The sequence below is a fragment of the Anomaloglossus baeobatrachus genome, chromosome 3 (assembly GCF_048569485.1).
Source record: "Anomaloglossus baeobatrachus isolate aAnoBae1 chromosome 3, aAnoBae1.hap1, whole genome shotgun sequence".
NCBI lineage: Eukaryota > Metazoa > Chordata > Amphibia > Anura > Aromobatidae > Anomaloglossus > Anomaloglossus baeobatrachus.
The window spans coordinates 520488753-520516010 of NC_134355.1; the positions used below are offsets into that span (position 1 = coordinate 520488753).

The following is a 27258-nucleotide window of genomic DNA, read 5'->3' on the forward strand; positions in this document are numbered from 1 at the left end:
CTTGCAGTTCGCCGGTACAATATGTGTATCGGGTAACCATACGACCGATGCCGGAACTTCCACTAACAGAGCGCTGACTTCAAAGGCAGGAGCTGCTTGCCTCTGATTGGCCAGAACACTGCCTTTGAGTAGCGTCTGACAGAGGAAGTTCCTCCCTTGTCACGATGGTTAACCGATACACATCCTGTAGCGGCGAACTATGCGTGTGTATCGGATAACCATCGCAACGAGGGAGGAACTTCCTCTGTCAGACGCTACTCAAAGGCAGCGCGCTGGCCAATCAGAGGCAAGCGGCTCCTGCCTTTGACATCAGCACGCTGGCAGCGGAAGTTCCGGAGCATCGGTCGCATGCTTACCCAATACACATCCTGTACCGGCGAACTGCAAGTCCCAGGAGGCCGGCGATGGAACGGAAGGTAAGGTGAGCATAATATGTGAGTGTGCATGTATGTTTGTGTGTGTTTGTACGTGTTTGTACGTGTTTGTACATGTTTGTACATGTGTGGAATGGCACAATAGGGGACCAGGATGGGACATTTAACAAGTTGTGGAATGAATTGTCTGCATTGCAATGATTTCCTATGGGAAATCTTGCTTTGCTGAACGAGTAACTTGGTTAACAAGCACAGTCCCAGAACGGATTGTTCTCGTTAACCAAGGTTCCACTGTATTAACATTGAATGACAGTATTACTGTAAAAAGCCAGTTACGCTTGTGGTGATCGAACCGTTATCGAACATAACCTCAAACTGTCGAACTTGAAGCTAATTGTTTGCGTTCGGCGAACGACTCGAACATCGCCTATAACAGGTCGAATTTGAGATTGGCGAACAATTCGATTTGAGCACCGCTCATCTCCAGTTAGGATGTTCTAAACTGGATCTGTCACTAGATTCCTCAAAGCAAACTACATATGTGATTAAGCTGATCTCTCCGACTTGAGGAAGCTGGTTTATTTACTCTAAAACACCATGTGTATAATCCTTTTTGACAATTGAAGCTAAGTTACTGCCAACCTAGTGTGAATGACAGCTCCTCAGTGTCCCCCCGCTACAGCTGAAATCTCACACAACTCAGTACAATCTTACGCTGTCAGTCAGGCTGGGTATGTGGGCAGAGATTGAATATACTTGGACTCATGGGCTCTTTCAATCTTTACCTAGACTTAAAAACATAATATTTATATTAAGATCATAGAAGTAAGTACACCAGACTCATCAGGTCTAAGATAGCTTTTAAATCATGTATGCAGTTTGTATTACAAAATATATTGACGAACTCAAAAATGCTCCAACCACTGCTTTCTTTGTAGTTCCCTATGCTTTGAGGACTGTGTATCCAGCTATACAGTTAGGTCCAGAAATATTTGGATAGTGACACAATTTTCGCGAGTTGGGCTCTGCATGCCACCACATTGGATTTGAAATGAAACCTCTACAACAGAATTCAAGTGCAGATTGTAACGTTTAATTTGAAGGTTTGAACAAAAATATCTGATAGAAATTGTAGGAATTGTACACATTTCTTTACAAACACTCCACATTTTAGGAGGTCAAAAGTAATTGGACAAATAAACCAAACCCAAACAAAATATTTTTATTTTCAATATTTTGTTGCGAAGCCTTTGGAGGCAATCACTGCCTTAAGTCTGGAACCCATGGACATCACCAAACACTGGGTTTCCTCCTTCTTAATGCTTTGCCAGGCCTTTACAGCCGCAGTCTTCAGGTCTTGCTTGTTTGTGGGTCTTTCCGTCTTAAGTCTGGATTTGAGCAAGTGAAATGCATGCTCAATTGGGTTAAGATCTGGTGATTGACTTGGCCAATGCAGAATGTTCCACTTTTTTGCACTCATGAACTCCTGGGTAGCTTTGGCTGTATGCTTGGGGTCATAGTCCATCTGTACTATGAAGCGCCGTCCGATCAACTTTGCGGCATTTGGCTGAATCTGGGCTGAAAGTATATCCCGGTACACTTCAGAATTCATCCGGCTACTCTTGTCTGCTGTTATGTCATCAATAAACACAAGTGACCCAGTGCCATTGAAAGCCATGCATGCCCATGCCATCACGTTGCCTCCACCATGTTTTACAGAGGATGTGGTGTGCTTGGATCATGTGCCGTTCCCTTTCTTCTCCAAACTTTTTTCTTCCCATCATTCTGGTACAGGTTGATCTTTGTCTCATCTGTCCAAAGAATACTCTTCCAGAACTGAGCTGGCTTCATGAGGTGTTTTTCAGCAAATTTAACTCTGGCCTGTCTATTTTTGGAATTGATGAATGGTTTGCATCTAGATGTGAACCCTTTGTATTTACTTTCATGGAGTCTTCTCTTTACTGTTGACTTAGAGACAGATACACCTACTTCACTGAGAGTGTTCTGGACTTCAGTTGATGTTGTGAACGGGTTCTTCTTCACCAAAGAAAGTATGCGGCGATCATCCACCACTGTTGTCATCCGTGGACGCCCAGGCCTTTTTGAGTTCCCAAGCTCACCAGTCAATTCCTTTTTTCTCAGAATGTACCTGACTGTTGATTTTGCTACTCCAAGCATGTCTGCTATCTCTCTGATGGATTTTTTCTTTTTTTTCAGCCTCAGGATGTTCTGCTTCACCTCAATTGAGAGTTCCTTAGACCGCATGTTGTCTGGTCACAGCAACACCTTCCAAATGCAAAACCACACACCTGTAATCAACCCCAGACCTTTTAACTACTTCATTGATTACAGGTTAACGAGGGAGACGCCTTCAGAGTTAATTGCAGCCCTTAGAGTCCCTTGTCCAATTACTTTTGGTCCCTTGAAAAAGAGGAGGCTATGCCTTACAGAGCTATGATTCCTAAACCCTTTCTCCGATTTGGATGTGAAAACTCTCATATTGCAGCTGGAAGTGTGCACTTTCAGCCCATAGTATATATATAATTGTATTTCTGAACATGTTTTTGTAAACAGCTAAAATAACAAAACTTGTGTCACTGTCCAAATATTTCTGGCCCTGACTGTAGAAGCAGAACGTAGACAACCATTCTGACTTTATCCATTCCAATTTCCCACTTAACCCTAAATTATCCACATGCGTATATAGTCTAGTGGTGTGGTGTATTTTGCTCACACAATATAAATTATACAGTATATTGGACTCAGATAAATTTTACAATTGCTAAAATGCCTGTATCAACAATATGTGACCTTGGCATTTAAAATTTACGGTTATCTAGTGACCAGATATAAAAAAACAATAATGTAATAATATTTGTCAGCAACTAAGCACATAAAGTACCCTAAAGTATAAATTAGTTAGTTTATGACGTTTAGCATCATATCTAAATGACACGGTGTCCGTACCGGACATTTTACATACATAGAATATTCATCAAGACCTTTGGGCCCCATACTCTATGTAATCTTGATTTGATGTCGGTATAAAGTTTTTTTTATTAGGATTATTTAGTGCCATAAGTCTTTCTGTCTTTACAATAGGGGCTTATTTCAGACTTTACTTCCGCAATTCTCTAATAAACATAGTCTTTCCGATGTCCAGGCTTACGCCCCAAAGTAGGTATTTATTGTAGGCCTAGTGGGTATTTCTGGGCAGACTAGAAATGATGTGTAATGAGATTTCACAATACAAGCTGGGTACATTATAGTGGATGAGCAAATGGATTCCAAGCAAATTAAATTAGCCTTAAATTTTGCAAAAATGTTTGGATTTACCTGAACTAAATTTGTTTGCAACTCAATTTTCTTGATTCATTTTAGGTCCAGGAAGAGATTAATAAAAAAAAATATTATACTACTATTATTACTTCACCCCCACCGGTTCTGGCACAGAAGCTTTCTGCCCACTCCCATGCTGGCTCAATTCCTCTCTCCAGCCCGGGTCTCTCTATGAGTTCTGTTCTAGCTGGACTCATAAAATTATCTTTTTAATTTAAGGATTATTTCGCCATTCTGACATGGATTTTCAATTGAACACACCAGCCCAATTGGGTCCAAAAAAAATCTATTTCATAATGTGTAAACATGAGTTAATGTGCCGTAATTTGATTCAGTATAGTCACTTGAATGCGATTAAAATTAGATTAGTTTAAAATTATTTAGACATGAATCACCAAAGAATGAGGATTTAAAGGGGTATTCCCATATCAAAGATCCTATCCCAATATGTAGTAGGTTTATTATTAATGATAATAGTAATTTTAGCACATATTTCCAAGTAGAATTATAGTATAGTTCTACTGATTAATTACTGTACTTTTTGTTTTATAAGACGCACCGGATTACAAGACACATCCGAAATTTAGAGAGAAAAAAAGGTAAAAAAAAATAAATTAGGTCCGTCTTATACTCTGGTGTTGTCTTACCAGAAGGGGTTGGCAGTGGTGGTGGAGTGGCATCACAGAAGGGTCGGTCCTGGCAGTTGTGGGTTCGGTCCTGGCAGCGGTGGGGTCAGTCCTGGCAGTGAAAGCTGCGGTGGCTGTGTGGAGCAAGCCTGTGCGACAGGTGCCCAGATGCTCTGTCAGCGGTCCTGGCTTCAAAGAAATGGTGCCCGGAGCAGCGCGTGCGCAGATGGAGCGCTCAGTCGAGAAATCCATCTACGCATGTGCTGAATCTGGGCGCCATAATTTGAACTCAGAGTATCTGGGATAATCGCTGCACCGGCCTGCTCTATACAGCCATCACAGCCTGCCGCTTGTCCGCATGGAGAGGCAGCCTAGCACCTGCCCACACGCAGAGGCAGCCTGCCACCTGCCCGCACCGAGAGGCAGCCTGCTGCCTTCCCGCACCGAGAAGCAGCCTGCCCGCACACTAAGCCGCCCGCACACTAAGCCGCCCACACAGACAGCCACCCGCACAGTCAACCGCTCGCGCAAATTCTCCACCCGGTAAGCAATATTCGGATTTTAAGACGCACCCCTCATTTTCTCCCAAATTTTTGGGAGGAAAAGTGCATCTTATAATCTGAAAATTACGGTATGCCACTTACCTCATGAGCAGAGCCTTGTAATAACTTAGGTATTCATGGATATGACCACTCATATAGGGACAGTTATCTAGTTGTTCATGGTCATAACATGAATAATGAAGCTGCTGTAATGCCCTGCACATGAGATAAGGGACATAGTAAAACAGGAGAACTATACTACATTTCTAAGTGAAGGTAATTGCTAATATTATTACTCCTACTACATTTTGGGATAGAATCTTGAGGATGGGAATACCCCTTTTAGTCCTCATTCTTTTGTAATTCACATCTAAAAAATGTGAAACTAATTAATTTCTCGATCGAATTCAAGCAAATATAGCGAATTGAATTAAGGCACATCAGTTCATCTCTACATATGATGAAATGGATTTTTTTAGACCCAAGTAGGCTGGCGTGTGTAATTTAAAATCTATAACAGAGTGGCGAAATAATTCTTAAATTAAAAAGATAATTTTATGAGTCCAGCTAGATTAGAACTCATAGGATGTTCTTTATAATATTAAGGAGGGAAATTTTCACAAAGTACTATACAGCCATGCTTAAGTGGTCTTCAAAATACAGTATACCAGTATACCAGCATTATCAGATCAAAGACAGATTATTAATAATGTATGCAGAATGCATTGAGAAATCTTGTATTTCTAGTAACAGACCTCCTTTAAAGTTGCTCAGTCAGTAAAAAAAATGTTTTTAAGACACTAATATATACCTTGCTAATAGCCTTATGATTTAAAGAGAATTTTTCAGCAAGTTTATACTACATAATCTAAGAGCTGCAAAATATAGGTAAAGAGACCTTGAATCCAACGATGTATCACTTAGATTACTGGAAGCAGCAATTCTAACACAATCTGAATTTTTAGATTTAGCAATGCAGCAGAGTTGAGAAAGCTGTCTCCGCTCTACAGACATTATATATTGATAGTGAGCTACCAATCAGAGGAGTGGGAGTGTCGGACAACTTGGCATGAACCAGCAAGTACCAGCAATTATAAAATCCTGCTGCTTAAACAAACATTGCACATAAAGAAAAGCACAACCTTGACAAGAGAGGCATCCCTGAATTTGATGTTTTAACCCTTAAAGCATTCAGATTACATAGCAAAATCCTGCTGACAGATTGTCTTTAAAGTGCCTGCCTTGATTTCACTGTATCTCACTACACTTCCCAGTACATTCCCTGTTTGCACTGGTACATGAATACTGATATGTATGAAAGGGACTGACTATCAAGCTCATTCAATACTGTAGTTAAACCATGACAGAGAAAGGTAGCCTTGCTAGTGACCTGAACCAAATAGCAGCCCCTTCCTACACTTCACTAGTCACATGCTGTCACAGAGAAAGTTCTTTGGGAATTCAAAGACTGTGGAGGAAAGACAGGCGCATAGGGTCTTAACCGATAAACACTAGTGGAAGATTATAGGGTGGACTCACCAATAGATGTTGTGAAAGGTCACAACATCTAATGAAGCATAAACGCTGGTGGAGACAGCTGAAGACCCATGAGAATGGAACATGATCTTCTAAAGGAAATCGGGGATCATCGCCGCGCTTGTCACCAATCAATCCAAAAGTAAATAATCCAAGTAATTTATTTATTTGTAATAAATGACTTGGATTATTTACTTTTGAATTGATTGGTGACAACCGCGGCGATGATCCCCGATTTCCTTTAGAAGAGATAGTTCTTTGACAGAACAAAAAATGGAGGTTCGGCAATAAAGTTGGAACACTAGGGCTATATCATTATGAAAGTATATTTGCATGATATAATTTTTAAAGACATTAAAATTACTTTTTCCTGCTTGCACAATCCTCTTAAATAATGTCCTGCAAATAGAGATTGCTTAGAGTCAGGCTTAAGCCAATATGCTCCAAAGTGGATGCCTATATGATGTTTAATGAATAGTCTTGGTCAAAACGGGACAAGTATAATAAGATGTGGCAAATGGGAGTTCTGTGTACATGTGTGCTATGATTAATTTGTTTTTTTCTTTCATTCTACAGCGATGAAGCCAGAAACACTGAACTCCACCAATGGCTCATCTTCTGTGAGCTGCTCTCGAGACGTCACAATCACACAATTTGTCTTTCCTATTTTATACACTATCCTATTCTTCCTAGGAATAATAATGAACTTTCTATCTGCCTGGATTTTCTTCCAAGTCCCAAGTAAAACGGTTTTTATTGTTTACCTTAAAAATACTATGGTGGCTGACATAATAATGACCTTGATGTTACCCTTCAAGATTCTCACAGACGCTGGTATAGCACCATGGCAGATGAAGGCTTTTGTTTGCCGTTTTTCGGCAGTCATATTTTACGAAACCATGTACATAAACATAATATTACTTGGGCTCATTGGACTGGACCGTTTTCTAAAAATCGTGAGGCCATTTGGTTGGAACTTTATGGAGAGCGTGAGTCAGGCCAAGAAGATTTCACTCGTAGTCTGGATGGGCATTTTCTCACTATCTTTGCCAAATATGATTCTGACCAGTAAAGAAGCAACACCAAAAAATATTCACAGCTGTACCCTTCGAAAGACGCCACTGGGAATAAAGTGGCACGAAGCAGTTAATTACATCTGTATGATCATTTTTTGGTTAGTCTTCACCTCCATGACCCTGTTTTATACAATAATCAGCAAGAAGGTTTATGATTCCTACATTAAGTCCAAGAGCAAAGACAAAGCTACCAGGAAGAAGACGAGATTTAAAGTTTTCATAGTGGTTGCTGTGTTTTTCCTGTGTTTTGCCCCTTTCCACTTCCTAAGGCTGCCATATACATTCAGTCAGGTTGGAATCATAAAAAACTGCCAGTTGAAAAACAAGTTATATGTGGCTAAAGAAAGCAGTCTGTGGATTGCGGCCACCAATGTGTTAATGGACCCGCTTATCTATGTAATGCTCTGCAAGCCCTTTAGAAAGATGATACCAGGACTAAATAGTTCAACAAGTGTAACCCTAGAAACAACTATTAGAAGAGAGTTTAACGTGTAATCTAAAAGTTTTAATTTATGGATAACGAACAATGCCCCTTCCCCACCAATGCAGGTGAGCTTATGTTTTAGTATGTTTAGTTAAGAAAGACTATTAAAGAGAAATCAGTCAGCAGATTTTTGCTATGCAATCTGTGGTCAGCATGAGGTAAGGGCTGAGAACACTGATATCAGGGATATGTTACTTGTTAGGCTATTTGCTGTTGTTTCAATACAGTAAGTGTTTTATCAGCAGTAGGTTATCACTGTCGTACTAGCTGCTTGCTTGCATCCTGGTCCAACCTGGTCACTTACTGATTAGCACTTCTGTGTCAATGTACACAGAAAGCTGGTAATCTGATGGAGGTGGTCAGCTGCAGCAATCAGTAAACTAAATGTAACATTGGTGTAATCAGGTTCCCTATATTATCCTGCTCTCAAATTAAATAGTAAAAACCTGTTGACAGGTTCCCTTTAAGGGCCCATATAGGCAAACCAACCGCAGCTGTGTAACGACATTCAATGGGCTTATATATAAGCCAAATGGTCATTTAATTTAATGAATTCTATGTGCACAATGATCAATGTGTGCACATACCATCACCCGATGAAAGAGAATGTTGCTCATTTGTCAGGTAATTCCTAATGTTTACCCACAAAACAGTCTAAATGGGCATTTAATTGTGCAAATATTATATATGAACAACTTGTTTCTTTGTTTAAAATGATGGCTCTATAATTTTATCATTTAGATCTAAAATAGTTCCTCTTGATTACTGGGACGGCTATAACCATATACACAGTACAAAACACACATTAATTGATTTATACTTAATGTGCACAAGGCATGTTTTTCAGCTCAGTCCACTCAGGAACCGGCCTGAAAATGCTTAAGAAATGGCAAACTGAACAAAAGTGCACTGCAATGTCAAAACCACTTGTTGTGCATATGCTCCATCTTTTTGAGCTTCTTTAAACTTATTTAGGCTTTAAAAGCCAAAAAGTGTATCTTGTAAATATATACAGTTTAAAAAGAAAAAGTAGACCGCAAAGAGAGAAAACGGTTGACTGGGAAATGAAGAAGACACATCAGGACAAATACCACCATAGTTTTCCTAAAGCGTCTTTGCCAGCGTCTAGAAGACACATACATATCCCCCAAGAATGCTGGCAAGACAGTGGTTGCCTTACACATTTCGTATGTTCTAAAATTTTCTAAGTGTTGACACAAAACAAAAAATCCAGCTCTCTGCTAGTAAATCATCTAGGATTTAACACTCGATCCAGCACGGGAAATCCCTGGCAGGGACATCCACAGTTGCAACAGAAACAAGTATCCAGCGGATCACAGGCGGTATTTTCTTTAAAAAGTAGCTTTTATTGCTTACGATTAAAATCTATCGCAGATGGTATCCGTCAGACAAAAGGTACAGTGCATCAATTTACCCAACGCGTTTCAACATCATAGTGTCATAGAGTCTTATTCACTGAGCCATAACAATTGAATGAATGAATGAATGAATGAATGAATTGAATGAATTGATGCACTGTATCTTTTGTCTGCCGAATACCATCTGCGATGGATTTTAACCCCTTGAGCCCCGGAGCACTTTCCGTTTTTGTTTTTTTCTTCCTTTCTTCCGAGAGCCGTAACTTTTTTATTTTTTCCGTCAATCTTGCTATATGAGGGCTTGTTTTTGCAGGACAAGTTGTACTTTTAAATAAAACCATAAGTTTTACCATATGGTGTACTGGAAAACAGCAAAAAAATTCCAAGTGTGGAAAAACTGCAAAAAAAAGTGTGATGGCACAATAGTTTTTGGGATGTTTTATTCACGGTGTTCAATATATGGTAAAACTGATGTGTGGGTATGATGCCTGAGGTCGGTGCGAGTTTGTAGACACCAAACGTGTATAGGTTTACTTGTATCTAAGGGGTTAAAAAAAATTCACAAGCTTGTTCAATAAAAGTGGCGTACCTTTTGCGCCATTTTCCGAAACCCGTAGAGTTCTCATTTTTTGGGATCTATGGCTCAGTGATGGCTTATTTTTTTTTTGCGTCTCGAGGTGATGTTTCTAATGGTAGCATTTTTGTGCAGATGCTACGTTTTGATCACCTGTTACTGCATTTTGCGTAAAACCTGCGGCGACCAAAAAACGTAATTTTGGCGTTGGAATTTTTTGCCACTACGCTGTTTACCAATCAGATTAATTGATTTTATATTTTGATAGATCGGGCATTTATGAACGCAGCGATACCAAATATGTGTATATTTATTTATTTTTTAACCCTTTAATTTTCAATGGGGAGAAAGGGGGGTGATTTGAACTTAGTTTTTTTATTTTTGAAAACTTTTTTTTTACTTTTTTTTTATTTTCCTAGTCCCCTTAGGGGGCTATAGCGATCTGCAATCCGATCGCTCTTATCTATCTGCTGATTACAGCTATACAGCTATAAACAGCAGATACAGTCACTTCCTGTTTCCCTCTGCTCCGAGCCGAGGGAAAACGAAAGTGAAACGTCATAGCTGCAGGCGTCATCACATGACCCTGTGCTACGATGGAAACTACCGAAAGTCACGTGATCACTCACGTGACTTCCGGTGGGGGCGGCGGTAAGTGAAAATCTTCACCGCGCGTATATACATCTCCCTTGCAGACTTTGGCAGCCAGATGTAAGGGGTTAATGTTACGGGTGGAATGCGATTCCACTCGTAACATGTAGGCACACTGTTGAAAACAGCTGACATGTGTGCCGAGCCACGCCGCAGGGGGCGGGGCTTAACGGGACACGCTCCATGATGGATATATCCGTCCAAGGTCGTGAAGGGGTTAATCGTAAGCAATAAAAGCTACTTTTTAAAGAAAATACCGCCTGTGATCCGCTGGATACTTGTTTCTGTTGCAACTGAAGATTTTCTAAGGTCCTAAATAATGTCACAAATAACCTTTGGTTGCATGTGGCACTATAATCACAGTAGCTTTGTACTGCCAGACTGCAACTTCACCAAATGTAAGTGAAGCACCCCACGTGGCCGGGGTTGTTACTCGTCACTGGGCCAGTGATGGAGGTCTTGGGGATGTCACAGCGGCCTGGCCCGGATTCGTGGCCCCGAGGTGTCCAGGAAGGGATGAAGGGGAGATGGGGATATAGGGAGTAGTTGTCTCGTGACATCACCTGTGGTATGCAGTTATGAAGGGAGCTGTTGCTGCTGCAGGATGTCGCTCTCTTCTGGGGCTGATGAAAGCTCAGGTGTTTCAGCTCTCCACAGGTAGAGCTAGGCCCCAGGGAGGATGATTGGGGGTATAAGTAGCTGATGGCGCTGGAGTGCGGAACAACAGTGCTGACAAAAACAGGGATGACACAGGGACTGCGGTTCAAAGTTCTCCTTACTCACTGTAATTGTCGTCAGCCCATGGAGTGGCGGTTTCCACCATGATGGGCCGCAGTCGATCCCGGATAGTTCAGAGGTCATCACCGGTGTTCCCACTGTGTGTCCTTTCTGTTAGGGTGTCCCTTCACTTCAATATATGGTAAATGGAATGGGTCGCAGGTGCTTTCTGCACGCTCCGCAGACCCAGGAATCCCCTGTAGCTGTAGAGAGCCCAGGCTGAGCTTCCTGCTCCAAGCCTGAGGCCCCGCGGTGCTCCCAGAAGTGTAAATGTTGCTTTGGATCGAGGTCCCAACTTGTCTCCCAACCAGTTGACTGTGTGTGAAGATGCTCCTTCCTTTCCCACAAGTGATACCCGCCCCCCAGGTGGTTGTCCTAGTGACCAGAAAGTCCCATGCCTCGTGATGGCCACCCTCGTGTCTACCCTAAGCCAATCCCAGTGGAATAGCACCTAACTGTATGTTGTGTGTGAATGTGGTAAACACCAGTGAATAACCTCCTCCTTACCCGGGATGAGTACTGCACCTTAAGTGAGAGAAATACCCTGTGCCGACTTTAGCCTTCAGGGTCGCCACATAAGCCATGGATGAGGTGGCGAGGGTGGGCTTGTGACCTCATCTACACCAATACTTAATTTTTTTCCCTTTCTAAAATTAATCCAGCGGGTTTCTTTGCACTAAAACCTGTCTTTCATAACTTGTTCCATACTTACTATGTGTTTAGACCAGGGCCTTGGGTCATAAGCTCACCACCTCAAATTTCTAGGCAGCATTTTTTTTATAATTTAATAAACTTTATCATCTGTGAAATGAATGCATGCAGCCATGCACCACTCGTGGTTTGCTGGACACAGCCCTGCATGATGCGCTAGTCATAGAATTACAGATCCTCATTTTTTAGCGCCAGCTATAGTAGAGGCTCCCTCCATCTATGTGCAAAGCGACTGCATAGTATCATTGAGGGGGAGTATGTTATGGAAGGTGGGCAGGGCATATATCAGTAGTGGAAAGAGGTTGGCAGGGTCAGGACTGTGGGCATACCAAGATAGCTGGCCCTGGCGTGGTGAGGAAGAGACAACAGCCCTCTCTACTTTATAGCTGACAGTCACCCATAATGTCTATATGTAAATGTATAATATCCATATGTGTCTGTATAATGTGTATATGTGTCTTCGTAATGTGTATATCTGTCTGTATGAAGTCTGTATGTATGTGTATAATATGTACATGTGTCTGCCTAATGTGTACATGTGTCTGTATAATGTGTATATCTGTCTGTATAATCTGTCTGTATAACATCTATATGTATCTGCATAATGTGTATGTATAATATCTATTATGTGTATAAAGTCTATATGTGATTGTATAATGTATCCATGTGTCTGTATAATATATGTTTTCTGCATAATGTGTATATTTATCTGGATAACTTGTTCTATGTATGCATAATCTATATATGTGCAGGTGTGTAATGTGTGTGGTTATGCAAATATCATCTATGTATACTGTATGTGTATGATGTCCCACTCTGTCTGATAAAACTCAAACAGCATACAAAATGTGCAAAATGATATTTAGATGCTCTGGTCACACAGCGCTTACAGATGTATCAAGAATTGCTACAAGAAAAAGGGGACACAATGTATGTCATTTATTTTAATAGACATATTTGTTATTTTTGTTCTGATGACCCTTAAGCTATGTTTCCACGAGATTCCGGTGAGTTTCTAATATTGTTCTGCTCCTATTAAGTAAATTGGGTTACCAACGTTTTTTCATTGCGTTTCTGTGTGTGTTTTCTACATACGTTATCGCGGTTTTGTCTCATTTTGGTGCTGTGCTTTTCATTTCTTATGAATACAGATGAGAAAAAAAAAAAAAACAGAGATCTGCATTGCCTCATTGAATAACATTGGTCCAAGTACAATCCCTTATTTTATCGGATTGCACTAGTCCGATTTATACTCTTATGTTAGGGAACTATTAATGCAAGTCTATGGGGAAAATCCCCCCATAAAACTCAGCCGTACCCACCAGAGAAATCGACAAGTTGCTAATTTATAACACACCGCAGGTCAGTTTCCACTGAGTTAAAAAAAAGCCCAGTGGGCAAGAGATTTCAATAACTGACATTCACTTTGCTAAAACTTTAAGACACTGTTTTTGCACAGCAAAAATACACAACATCAATAACTCACCATAAACTCATCGTGGGAACTTAACCTTAATGTGTTTTTGTGCCTGTCATTAAATTTCTGCAATACCTTTTAAATCTCTCTAAATTTTAGGTGAAAAAAATAGTGTCCAACTGCATTAACGCCTTAATAACCTATGTCTTCCACTTACGTCACAGGTCTGTAAGTGCAGTATCAAGTCAACTCGGAGCTTGCTTCATACCAGGCAGATGCCGGCTGTGGTCATAGCCATCATCTGCCCCAATAACATCCGGCTGAATTTCATAGAGGAACAGAAATTTCACTATATGCTGCAATACTTTGCTACTGAATTGTATAGTGTAAGGCATTGAACAATTGCAAATTGAATTTCCCTAAATGGACTAAAAAATAAAGTACAGAATGAATGTCTGATCTATCAAAATATTAAAATATTTAAGCCATATGTTACACGCAGAAAAGAAAAAAAAAAAAAACAAAAGCATCAGAATAACCATTTTTTATAGTAGGAGCACTTCCCAATGAAATACAATAAAAAACTATAAAAAAAAGTCATACTCCAAAAGGGTATCAATTAAAACATCAGCTGAGGGTGCAAAAAGTAAATCCTCACCCAGCACTATAGACAGAAAAATAAAAAAGTTACAGGTCTCAGAAAATGAAAACATAAACCAATTTTGTTTTTACAAGGTTCAAAAAAAAAATGTATCCACTAAAATATATATAAAAAAATGTTCTTTGGTGTTGGCGTAATTGTACTTATCTGGAGAATTATTTTGCCATGCCATTATTACCGTATAATTAATACTATAATAACAAAATTCAAACAATAATGGAATTACTTTTATTCATATTTCCCTACATTTGGAAAGATTTAATGTTTCTAGTACATGATACAATAAAGTGATTGGTGTCAAAACTACAACCCGCAAAAACCAAGCCCTTTTATGGTTAAAAATATAACAATATGGCTGTAAAAACAAAGGGAGGAACAAAGGAAAGCACAAAAGGGGTCATTAAAGGGTTAAAAAAGTGGTGTGTCTGTATTCCACCTTCCACATACGGACCACAACGCCTGGACCCACCTGAAATCTCCTTACCCTACCTCAGCAACCTCACATATGTCTATTAGTGATGAGTGAACAGTTCTCAAAACAAGCAGTTGATGCTTGGATGGCGTGACTTGAGTACCGAAGTATAATGGAAGTCAATGGGAACTCGAGCATTTTTTCCTGAAAATCTTCTGGAAAATGCTTGAGTTAACCATTACTGCCATTAAACTCAGTACATGAGTCGCACCCATTTGAGCATCAACTGCTTGTTAAGAGAACCCGAATACCGAACTGTTCGATCATCAGTAATGCCTATGGATCTGTGGACTCCAGTTCAGTAGGCTGGTGATCAGTCTGGGCATTGTGGTCAAGAAGCGGCCCATGCAATATGGCTACCTGAAATTGGCCTTAGGGGGGCTTTACACGCTGCGACATCGCTAATGCGGAGTCGTTGGTGTCACGGAATTTGTGACGCACATCCGGCCGCATTAGCGATGTTGCTGCGTGTGACACCGATGAGCGATTTTGCATCGTTGCAAAAACGTGCAAAATCGCTCATCGGTGACATGGGGGTCCATTCTCGATTATCGTTACTGCAGCAGTAATAATGTAGTTCGTCGCTCCTGCGGCAGCACACATCGCTATGTGTGACGCTACAGGAACGAGGAACCTCTCCTTACCTGCCTCCCGGCCGCTATGAGGAAGGAAGGATGTGGGTGGGATGTTCCGGCCACTCATCTCCGCCCCTCCGCTTCAATTGGGCGGCCGCTCAGTGACGTCGCTGTGACGCCGCATGGACCGCCCCCTTAGAAAGGAGGCGGTTCGCCGGTCACAGCGACGTCGCCGGGCAGGTATGTGTGACGGATCTGCGCGATGTTGTGCGGCACGGGCAGCGATTTGCCCGTGTCGCACAACAGATGGGGGCGGGTACCCACGCTAGCGATATCGGGACCGATATCGCAGCGTGTAAAGTAGCCTTTAGGCTACTTCATACCTACATTCTGATATTATGTTTGTTTTTAGAAAGAGATAAAGAAAATGAATGTTAAAATGGATCCATTGTATAACACATAAAAATGGAATCAGAGAGACCTCCAGTGAATATTAAAGGGAAGCGTCTGGGTTCCACTATATTTCTGTATTTATAATGGATGCAAGATAACACCATGAAAACTTGGACTTTCCATCCTTAACTATAACGGAATCCATACCCAACCCATAATAATCAAAGGGCCCCACTGTTCCATTTATATTAATTATGCAACACTTTCACTTTAGTTATTCCATTTGGTTCTAAAAAGCAGAACAAATAGAAGATGTATAACAGGTCGCAATGTAGTGTAACTATTATACACATATATTACATTCGTAGTTTCTGCCAACATGAAGCACCATTATGTGGACATCAGTTTCCACTCTTCTAACATGTTGCACATATCTTTGCACTTTAGTTTGGTTCTGTTGCCGTATATAAGCACTGTATTTTTTTTTTACTTATTTATCAGTATTTTTTTAATTTTGAGAGTAAAATAATACAAACACAATGCACTGAAAGAGTCAAGGTAAAAAAAAGCAAACATATAAAATTTGTGGTATCAATAAAAACTATCATAAATATCAGGAAGTAATGTCTTAACAGTAAAACCATCAAGATAATAAAAGGCAATAGCTCAAGTTCCGTTTTATAGAAACAGGATTTACACTTCTATGACAACCTAAATTGAGTAAGAGAGCTACAAAAGAAGATAACAACAACATACTGAGAAAAGCAGGAATAAAGAAAAATGCAGGAGAAGCTGAAAGAGGAGCAGGAGGGAGGGAGGAGAGATGAGGGACGAGGGAGAGGTGTGCAGGCATGACGTCCTATATTCACAAATTCAATTTTCTCCAATGAGGGCCCAGTATTCAGCCGAGGATATCAATTCCAATCAATAAAACCAGGTTTTGTAGAAATGAAAATAGGAATTATTGATAGAAGAGGCAAGTTCATCCATCAAAATCACTTCATTTATTTGAGAAAACCCTAGTGGAATTGTTGTTACCTTTTTTCCACAACAGAAGAATACACACTTGAGCAGTCACAATTAATTGCCTTAATACAGAGTGCCTATATGTTTTTATGAGAATGTCGCAATGAAGGAGAGGAACAAGAGCCGCTACCTTCAATGGTAAGGTCTGTGAACCTACGCAACAGTAATTTAACCTTTTCCCTAAAAGGAGGCGTAAGTAGCCCGCAAGACCAAAAAATATGAGATATCAGATCACCTTCCTCATCTCGACATCTCCAATACATGGGACTGCCTTCAGGGAAAATAGAGTGTAGGCAAGTTGGGACTCTATACCACCGAAACCGAAGTTTATTCCCTGTCTCATGAAAACGAGAGCAAATAGATGATTTATGTGTTAAACTGAAGATCCACTTCCACTATTCCTACAATAAAGAGAATTCCAAATCGGCCTTCCATTGAGTTTGGGTGGCAGGTTGGTCTGGGGTTCAATCAGCAAGGAATATGAGAAAAATGTAGTATATCTTAGAGGACCTGTACCCATGCATGCTACTTCAACAGTTATCTCGACATTATTGTAAAAAGATCTGAGAGGGAGGGAGTGAAAAAAAATGGGAAAGCTGACCAACTCTCCAGGTTAACAGGTTAACGGGAGTAAAGTTGCTGAGAAAGAGGAGGCTCTGAGGGCCAGACATGCCCAACTTCAAAATGAGCCTTGGATTTGTGTTTTGGATTATTCAACTCCAAAATGAGACATTGAAGCAGCCACTGTTTATCCAGGTATGAAAAACATTGTCCTCTAAAAAAGGAAAATAAAGCGGATTACCCAAGATGGGATACATGCAGGAATATTGCGGCATGATGGTGAGCAGACTGCAGGATTGGTAGAACATGAAAGGGTAGCCCTGATTATAGGATGTGTTTTAAATAATTTAATCAGAAATGGGTCCAACCATGGAGTCACCATAATAGGGATATTTCTAAAGCGCATATAGCAGAGACTTTTCAGTTAATGTCAGGGAAGAAGCTACCGAGACCCACCTGTACGACTAGTCAATAGCTTGGATCGGTTCCCAGGAACTAATAAAAGTAGAGAAACATACCTGGCTGTGATCATACGGCCAGTGGCTCATACAAACTGCCCAAACCGTTTGGGCAACATGTATCAGCTGACAGTTTTTCATTAAACTTAAGTTCCCTGACCCTGATCTTATAATTACCCTCCGGTGACTTCATCTTTTTTTAGCGCTACACCGGTCTCGTGGCGCCATCCTGTGCCCGTAACTTCTAACTGGCCGAAAGCCTCCAGCTGCTCTAGATACGTAATTTATTGGGTGTGGAAAGCCTAGAGTTACAATTTTACTTTGTCCTGCCCTACAGTATCCAATTTATCTGGCCTCAAAGAACCAGTCTTCTATTGTACCCTGGTGTATTAAAGTTCACTGCAAAATATTGAAGTAGATTGTATCAGTAAAAATGTCAGCTCAGGGTACAAAAAAAAGACCTCACACAGCCCCATGTTCTGAAAATTGAAAGCGTTACGAGACTTGGAAGTCGGAGACATAAGCCACATTTATATTTTTTTAATTTCCAAATTTTTACCACTTAAGTAAAAACATATTTTTAGCCCCTTCACGACATATGATGTACCGTTTCATCATATGTCATGTCCCTTGCTTTGATTTGGGCTCATATATTGAGTCCTCAAATTTCCATACACATAACAGTTGATTTAATCATCCATCATGTGCCGCTAACAGCCGCAGCAGGATTTAACACGCGCAATCAAGGAGCACTTCATTCCACGCTCCCATCGGCAAGCCCGTGTTTGCATTGCGGGGTGCCGATGGGTTGTTAATGACAGCCAGGGGTCAGCTGATGACTCCCTGTCTGTCATGGTGCTCCTCCTGTGAACGCTGGTCTATGAGTCAGCATTCATAGGAAATCATGATTTCAGCTATAGAGAACAGTGCTGATGATGAAGTTGATGCACTGCTCAGTACAGCACACGCGAACGGCTGATCGTACCTTCAAGTACCCTAAAGGGACTAGTAAATATAATAAAAAGTTTAAAAAAAGTTTTAAAAAATATTAAAAAGAAAACAAAAAGTTCAAAACACCCCCCTTTTGCCCCTTTGAAAATAAAACAATTGAAAAAAATACATACGGTATTTGGTATCGCTGCATTCAGAAATGTCCGGTCTATCAAAATATAAAATATACTAATCCAAGTGGTAAACAGCATAACGAAAACAAATTTAAAAAGCCAGAATTAATCTTTTTCTTTGCCATCTCAACATTGCAATAAAATGTAATAATAGGTGAGCAAAATATCATAATTACCCCATTGTGGTATCAGTAAATACATCAGCTAAGGGCGGAAAAAATAAGCCACACACAGCCCCATGTCCCCAAAATGAGATCATTATTGGTCTCGGAAAACAGCGACAAAAACGATATTTTTATTTATACGTTTCTGGGGGGTTTTAGGACTTGCATCAAAAAATGTATACGCTTGGTATCTACATACTTGTACGGACCTGTCAGTTTTACCATATACTGAACATGGTAAATAAAAGAAAAAATTATCACTTGCACTTTTTTTTGCAAGTTCAGCGCATTTCGAATTCCTGTTTTCCAGTACACTAAATAGTAAAATAAATGGTGTCATTCAAATGTACAACTCATCCCTCAAAAAATAAGACTTCATATGGCTTTATTGACGGAAAAATTTAAAAAAGTTAGGTTTCTTGGAAGAAGGGAACGAAAAAACTGAAAGTGTAAAAAATAAAATGGCCATGGCCCTCTATGTATTTCAGTTTGAGATCCCTTTCCTAGAGAGAAATAATCTCCTGCATGATAAGACAGAGCTGAGTATAGATGACTTATATCTTTCAAATAAGGTGGGGGGAGGGCGAGCACAACTGAATTTAGCTGTGTCACATTGCAAACCCATCTATCAGCTCGCCTACTCTCATAACAATGTCAGCTCTGCTATATTGCTCTGCTGTTCTGTTCCTACCTCTTACTACCTGTCTAGAGGTGACTTTTTTCTTAGATTTGTTTGGCCTCATCCTGTCTGCATGAGAGCTGAGGCTATTAATTAACTATAGAAGTTATGCGCCATATGTACAAGGACCAGGGGCATTGGTGGAGAGACAGCTCTGCAGCGGTAAAGGTTATGTAAGGCTTGTTTTCCTAATATTACATAGAACAAACCTATGGGACTAAAAACCTTTCTCCCCCACCTTGTTTCAGACTTACAGTAAGTCTAATGTCATAAAACCGTATTTTTTTCTCATCCAAGAAAGTCGGTCCAATTATGCTAATCACACTGATCAGATTCTTATCAAAGTTTGATCACAGTGTGATCCAATTTTCTCAGACGCCAAGATGAAAGAAACAATTTTTTTCCCCATCTTCTCCAATTTGTCAGTCCATGAAAATTGGACTGCACTCAGTTGTCATCCGAGTGTAATTCGATGTTTTCCACAGACGTTTAGACTTGCGATCCGAATTACAGATGCAAGTTGTACATGCTGCGAATATTTTCCTTGAATCGAATCAGTCCAAAGAAGACATTAGACATGTACACGGCCCCATAGAATAACATTGGTCTGAGTGAGTGTTTTGCTGGATCACACTCAAGCTGAAAATACAGTTGCATGAACCTACCCAAGGCCCAAGGAGCACAGGGAGATAGATGGCTCCCTGCCAAATCACTCCCCACAAGGTAGATTGCTGTACATGAGCAGGATTATCACCCATTACTAAGACCACATCCCAAAGCTGAGTGTCAAGGGGGGTTACTCTTTGGTGATATAAGGTAAGCGGGATCAGTTACTTCATTTCTTGTTTCACCTCTGCTGAATGTTTCCCCCTTTATCATCCCTGACTGATTCCCCCCCCTGTATCAACCCTGACTGACTGAGCCCCCTCCCCTTATAACACCCCTGATTTACTGAGATCCTCCCCCAGTATCAGCCCTGACTGACTGAGCCCCTCTTCCCTTATAACACCCCTAACTGATGGAGCCTCTCCCCCCTGTATTACTTCTGACTGGCTAAGCCTCTACTTCTGTATTAGACCTGACTGACTGAGCCCCTCTCACCTTATAACATCCCTGACTGGCTGAGTCTCTTACCCTGTATCAGCCCTGACTGACTGAGCCCTTCCCTCTATAATAGCCTTGACAGACTGAACCCCTTCCTTGTATCAGCGTGACTGACTGAGCCCCTCTGCCCTTATAAACACCCCTGGCTGACTGAGCCTCTCACCCTGTATCACCCCTGGCTGACTGAACCCCTCCCCATGGATCAGCCCTGACTGACTGGCCATTCTCCCTTTCTAACATGCCTGCCTGACTGAGCCCCTACCACTATATCAAGCCTGAATAACTGAGCCCCTCTCCCCTCTTAACACCTCTGACTGAGCCCCTCTCCTTGCAACCTGACTGGCTGATTCTCATCCCCTGTATCACTCCTGACCGACTGAGTCCCTCCCCCTGTGTCAGCCCTGCCTGACTGAGCCTCTCCCTCTCTATCAGCTCTGACTGACTGAGCCCTTCTCCCTTTACTATACCCCTGACTGAGTGAGCCCCTCCCCTTTTATCCCCCTGACATACTGCGTACCTCCCCCTGTATCAGCCATGACTAACTGAGCTCTTCCATCTGTATCAGCTCTTACTGACTGAGCCCTTGTCCCCTTATTACACCTCTTACTAACTGAGCCCCTCCCCCTGTATCCTCACTGACTGACTGAGCCCCTTCTTTTGTATCCCCCCTAACTAAATGAGCCCCTCCCTCTGTATCAGCCCTGACTAAATGAGCCCCTCCCCCAGTATCACACCTGGCTGACTGAGCCCTTTTCACCTTAATATACCCTGACTGAGTGAACCACGTCCTTAGGCCATTTTTGATAAATGTGTACCATTGTGTTTTTATATTATACCACGATATTAACAAATTTGACCACATAATGGATAGTCTTGTATTATGTCTATTTAGCTACGTAGTGGGACAAAAGAATTATTTTCTTTGGTGGGCTTAGGGTGCTCCATTTCAACACTGTACAACAGAAGTCAAAACTACAGTACTGCCATGTGGCAACCATGCTGGTTGCACTAGCTCTTAACTGTATTCACTTTCTGAAACTTCTACTTTTTATTTTACTGCACATGTAATTGAAAAAAAAAAAACAAGCTCACAATACAAGTAAATTGCAAGCATATTAACCTGCTGGAAAGAATTAAATTGCAGTTCAACACTGTTACTGCTTGTTTTTCTACCCACATTGCCACCCACAGATCTGCCTCATTATTATAGTTGGCACTCCCATACAAAATATATGAATGTTGGCAGAAAGTGCAAAGGTTTATATAATTGACTTTACCTGATACTAAGCCAGCTGGATGCCTGTAAGATTCACCATGAAATTTAACAGAGTCCCGATAAGACAATTATGCATCCAAAGAATGGGATAATTGTCTGACTACTACACTGGGAGCATACTGTAGGTGCATTCAACAGCTTCTCGTCAGATGACTTTAGGAGATTTCCACTCTGAACCTGTCTACATATTAGGCTATGTTGACATTTTATTTCGGTCCGAGTGCTGTCCACGGAAAAAACAGACACTATTCAGTTGAATGTTACACAATTGAGCTGTTGAAAGTTATTTTGTACACGGACCGAATGATTGCATGAAATATTGCAGCATGCACTAGTCACTACCATATTTCGGAGGAGACACAAATTCAATTATATGGCTGTGCAAAAAAAAAGCAGATTCCATACGGATCAACCATAGAGCATTTGATTGTTATGGATACATTGCAGTTCTTAACATGGGAAAAGGTGATTGGTCTAGTACATTTTAGGCTAGGTTCACATTTCCGTTGTTTATGATCAGTCACAATCCGCCGTTCTGATAAACAATGCGGATTCCGTTGTTCCCCTAGACTTGTATGAGCATCGGATGCGACTGATGCCCTTGCGTTGCATCCACCGCCTAACTCATCAGTCGTGGATCAACTGACCGTCGGGCGGCAGGAACACAGCATGTAAGGCTATGTGCGCACGTTGCGTCGGAGTACCTGCAGTTTATTCTGCACGTTTTCCTTCCCTTGGTTTTTGACCAAATGGCTTTTGACCATTTTTTAACGCTAAAAACGCATGCGCTTTTACCGCGTTTATAGTGCGTTTTTAGCGCTTTTTACCTGCGTTTTCACCTGCGTTTCTGCAGATGCGTTTTTGAGATCAAGACACTGAGAAATAAAGTTGATTTAGTCAAAAAGAATGAAAAAAGAGAAAGAAAGTATAAAACTAACTTTTAATAAAACTATATGGAAAATTATCATTTTTAATGAGAAAATAGTGGTTATGCACATTTTATCTGAAAAATAGGTGCAGTTTCTAATGTTTTAACATTTAAATTTTCGGTTATTGTGTGTGTGTAAAGGAACATTAGAACCCATTAAATTTTGTCCAGAAAAGCATGCGTTTTTGGAGCCAAAAACGCAGTGGAAAAGCAGGTAAAAAGCATGAAAAACGCAGGAATTGTGATTTTGGTTGCGTTTTGCCATTTCTCATTGACTCCAATGTTAAGGAAACGCTGCAGAAATGGCAAAAACAACTGACATGCTGCCCCCAGATATCCATCCCTTTCATGCCATGTTAGTTATATGCAAAAATTCAGCTTTTTATCAACTCTGTTTTTTTTTTTCAAAAGTGTCCATTCCAAAATATGCAATCACAATTTGCCCTGATTATTGTGTTCTTGCTGCTATTTTTATCCATTTTCCCCTTATTTGATGCATTTTTGGTGCAGAATTGAAGCAGCAATTTTTAAATGGCATTCTTAGTGCAAATTGCTGGGATTCTGTACTTAAAAAACATCAATACTTTTTATGTTTGTTTTTTAAACCCCCCAAAAGCCTATGGGGGGGTACACCAAAAAACGTGCAGCTCAGCAGTGTCTCAGTAGACATGAGTTTTCATGAATTCACATCTACTTTGTTTGAGTTGATTAGATGCAGGGGGTTTTCGGTATCAAACATGGAGTGGAAAAAATGGATCATTTATGCTACATGAGACTATGCAGTAGTAAAGCCTGCTTTACACGTATCAATATGTCGTGCAATCGCATTTGCGATCGCACCCGCCCCCATCGTTTGTGCGGCACGGGCAATTTCTTGCCCGTATCGCACAAAGTCGTAACCCTCCGTCACACGTACTTAAAGGGGGCTTTACACGCTGCGACATCGATAATGCGGAGTCGTTGGGGTCACGGAATTGGTGACACACATCCGGCCGCATTAGCGATGTTGCTGCATGTGACACCGATGAGCGATTTTGCATTGTTGCAAAAACGTGCAAAATCGCTCATCGGTGACATGGTGGTCCATTCTCGATTATCGTTACTGCAGCAGTAACTATGTAGCTCGTCGCTCCTGCGGCAGCACACATCGCTATGTGTGACGCCGCAGGAACGAGGAAGCTCTCCTTACTTGCCTCCCGGCCGCTATGCAGAAGGAAGGAGGTGGGCGGGATGTTACGTCCCGCTCATCTCCACCCCTCCGCTGCTATTGGGCTGCCGCTCAGTGACGTCGCTGTGACGCCGCACGGACCGCCCCCTTAGAAAGGAGGCGGTTCGCCGGTCACAGCGACGTCGCCGGGCAGGTAAGTATGTGTAACGGGTCTGGGCGATGTTGTGCGGCACGGGCAGCGATTTGCCCGTGTCGCGCAACAGATGGGGGCGGGTACCCACACTAGCGATATCGGGACCGATATCGCAGTGTGTAAAGTAGCCTTAACTTGCAAACGACCTCGCTGTGGGCGGTGAACATCCACTTCCTGAAGGGGGAGGGACATTCGGCATCACAGCGACATCACACAGCAGCCGGCCAATAGAAGTGGAGGGGCGGAGATGAGCGGGACGTAAGCATCCCGCCCACCTCTTTCCTTCCGCATTGCCGGCGGGACGCAGGTAAGCTGTGTTCATTGTTCCTGGGGTGTCACATGGAGCGATGTGTGCTGCCTCGGAAACGATGAACAACCAGACGTTAAATTTTTAGAAAATGAGCGACGTGTCAACGAGCAACGATAAGGTGAGTATTTTTGCTCGTTCACACTCGCTCGTAGCTGTCACACGCTACGATATGTCAAACGATGCCGGATGTACGTCACTTACGACGTGACCCCGAAGACATTTCGTTTGATATATCATACCGTGTAAAGCCCGCTTAAGAATACCAGGCCTTCTAGACGTTAAGATATTGTTTGTATTAGATCATATAGAGAGGGTTAATCTAAGAATTTGGTTCCACTTGCATTTTGCACGTACGAGTGCAATCTGATAAAACCGGATTGCTCTCACTCTAGTGCAAAACTGTGGGGCAGTATCCATCTGCGATTAATTGGTCGCCACAGGGTATATCATTATATCCTTCCCGGGCAGGAAGAGGTTAACCCAGTAAGTTTACACACACACCTCACAAAGCTCCTCTAAACACAGTCAGGAAGTGACTCAGCCAGTTCCTAGCAGAACCATGTCACCATAACAATGATCTGGATCCTTGTAAAGGTAGGAGGGCTGGTTTAGGAGTCATTTACAGAGCTGGCAGGAAGTCGAGTGCAGTTTCAGTCAGACAGAGAAAGAGCAGACACGATGTGAAGCAGCTCCCTGAGGGGTCGCCTGCCAGGCACCCCTTGGGGAGGCAGAACAGAACCGTCTGGGATATAACACCACACCGTCCTCTGAGGGAGTCTCCTGCAGAGGGGAGCTAGCCAGACCGCGGCTAGTAACACCTGGAGGGACGGGACCCAGTACTAGTAATCATGGGTTAAAGGAGTACAGTCGCTGGGAGAGTACGGGGAGTACTCACAGGACTGAGCATGGCGGGGTGCAGAACCCTAGGTCAGACAGATGCTCCAGGCTCATCTGATCTCCACGGTCCCTCACCAACCTAAGAGCCTGGAGCACAGCAGCAAAGGGAGAACCCAGGGAGCTGAGACAGAGGTCCAACACAGATAAGGTTCAAGCTACCTGCATAAGGGCCAAGACTGAAAGACCAGTAGGGGACCCTAAATGCTTCAGGCTACAGGGACCCACCAAGTCCAGAGTAGTGCACGAAGGAGAGAGCCCACTGATTACCAGACCGGACCGGACCTCTGACCTGCTCGGGATCGACCAGAGTCTCTGACGGCGAGAACCAGCACGCAGGGCACGATACCAGCTTACCAGTGAATAAAAGCACCTGGAACCCGCACCCAGTGACTCTGTGTAAATGCCACCGACCTGTGCTTCGGTGCTCCCATGGACAGCCGTGCCATTCTTACCAACCTCCCGGGGTAATCCCGCTCCGCCAGTGGGGATCCCATCCTGGCTGCACCAAACACTTGCCCCAGAGAGAGACTCTGCTGCGGCAGCTAATCCTTGGCCGCGCACGACGGGTGGCGCTGCAAAGCATCCCCTATTCCCATCTAACACCGCCCTGGGAGAGGAACAGTCACAGGAAGGTTCTGCGGCGGAGGAGGTCGAGACCCAGTCACCATTGCAACCGGCGACATGCTTCCCAGGGACCCGTCGCCCTTCTTCCATCCCCATTTACACTGGACACCTGTTTGTTGTTTTTTTTCAATGTAGCTGACGGGGCCATGGAGCCAGGTCAGGCCAGTCACAGCAACCCCAAGAAACCACTGGCCCGGTGACGAGTACCCTAAGGCCCCGTGGGGCGGTAGACATGCAGAATGAATCACAGCATGCTGTGTTTGTCAGTGAGTCTCAGCTCACGCACCCTCATGCAAGTCTATGAGGGCGCGTGAAACCTCGCACTGCACACGCATGTCATTCGACCGGAGTGCGATGTACGCAGAGACAGGCCATAGAAGAGAAAGTGCTCCCTTCCTCTTTTCTGCAGCTGTGATACAATCGCAAGATCGCTTCACATTGCATGACCCTCGACTGACGCTCGCAGCAGAGGGTCATTAGCATAATGCTTCTGATGCTCTCGCATCGGAAGCTATGCGCAAGTGGAACCGTACCCTAAAGCAGAGGTTCCCAACTTGTGGCTCAGGAGCCACTTGTACATCACGGGCCCTTGAAGTGTGGCTGTCAGCTGTCTGTCAACTTGGCACATTAGCAGCAGGTCTAGCAAACAGCCATAAAGCGGTGGGGGGTGCTTGATGAAGAATCCCAAAAGTAGGTAAGATGAGAACCCCTGGATCTTGGTATACTGCCTCTGTGAGATTTCTATGGTGAAGATTTGGCTGTCATTATATTGGTAATGGGGGCTCTGGGTGTCTCTACTGTGGGGGAAACCAACAGGACGATCTAGCAGTCTCTACTCGGTGGGCTCTTGATGTGGCTCTCAACCCTGTATCATAGCTGAATGTGGCTCTGAAGGTAAGACAAGTTGGAGACCACTGATCTAAAGGATACATGATGTTTGATAACTAGATTCATTAGGTGCATGGCTTATTTTACAATTATTGGTGCAGATTTATCAAATGTGTCTAAAAAAACCCCTTGTAATTGTTATCCTTAGCAACCAATCACAATATAGCGTTCATTTTACTACAGTGGTTAAAAAAAATGAAAGCTGTGCTTTGATTGGTTGTTGCTATATGGACAACAGAGGTAATTTTATTTTTTTAGACATTTTTAATAT

General features: G+C 42.3%; 2 protein-coding genes across 5 annotated transcripts in view; one reads left to right on the forward strand and one right to left on the reverse strand.

Annotated features, from left to right (window-relative positions):
• The window catches only part of LOC142296762 (P2Y purinoceptor 13-like), a 210141-nt gene extending 199325 nt beyond the window's left edge, over positions 1-10816 (forward strand). For both annotated transcript variants that reach the window (XM_075340753.1, XM_075340752.1), the window contains exon 3: positions 6994-10816. In XM_075340753.1, coding sequence (XP_075196868.1) covers positions 6996-7988 — 993 coding nt within the window. In that variant the 5' untranslated portion in view covers positions 6994-6995 and the 3' untranslated portion in view covers positions 7989-10816. The remainder of the gene's footprint in view (positions 1-6993) is intronic.
• The window catches only part of MED12L (mediator complex subunit 12L), a 1012447-nt gene that overhangs the window by 468838 nt on the left and 516351 nt on the right, over positions 1-27258 (reverse strand). The window lies entirely within an intron of this gene.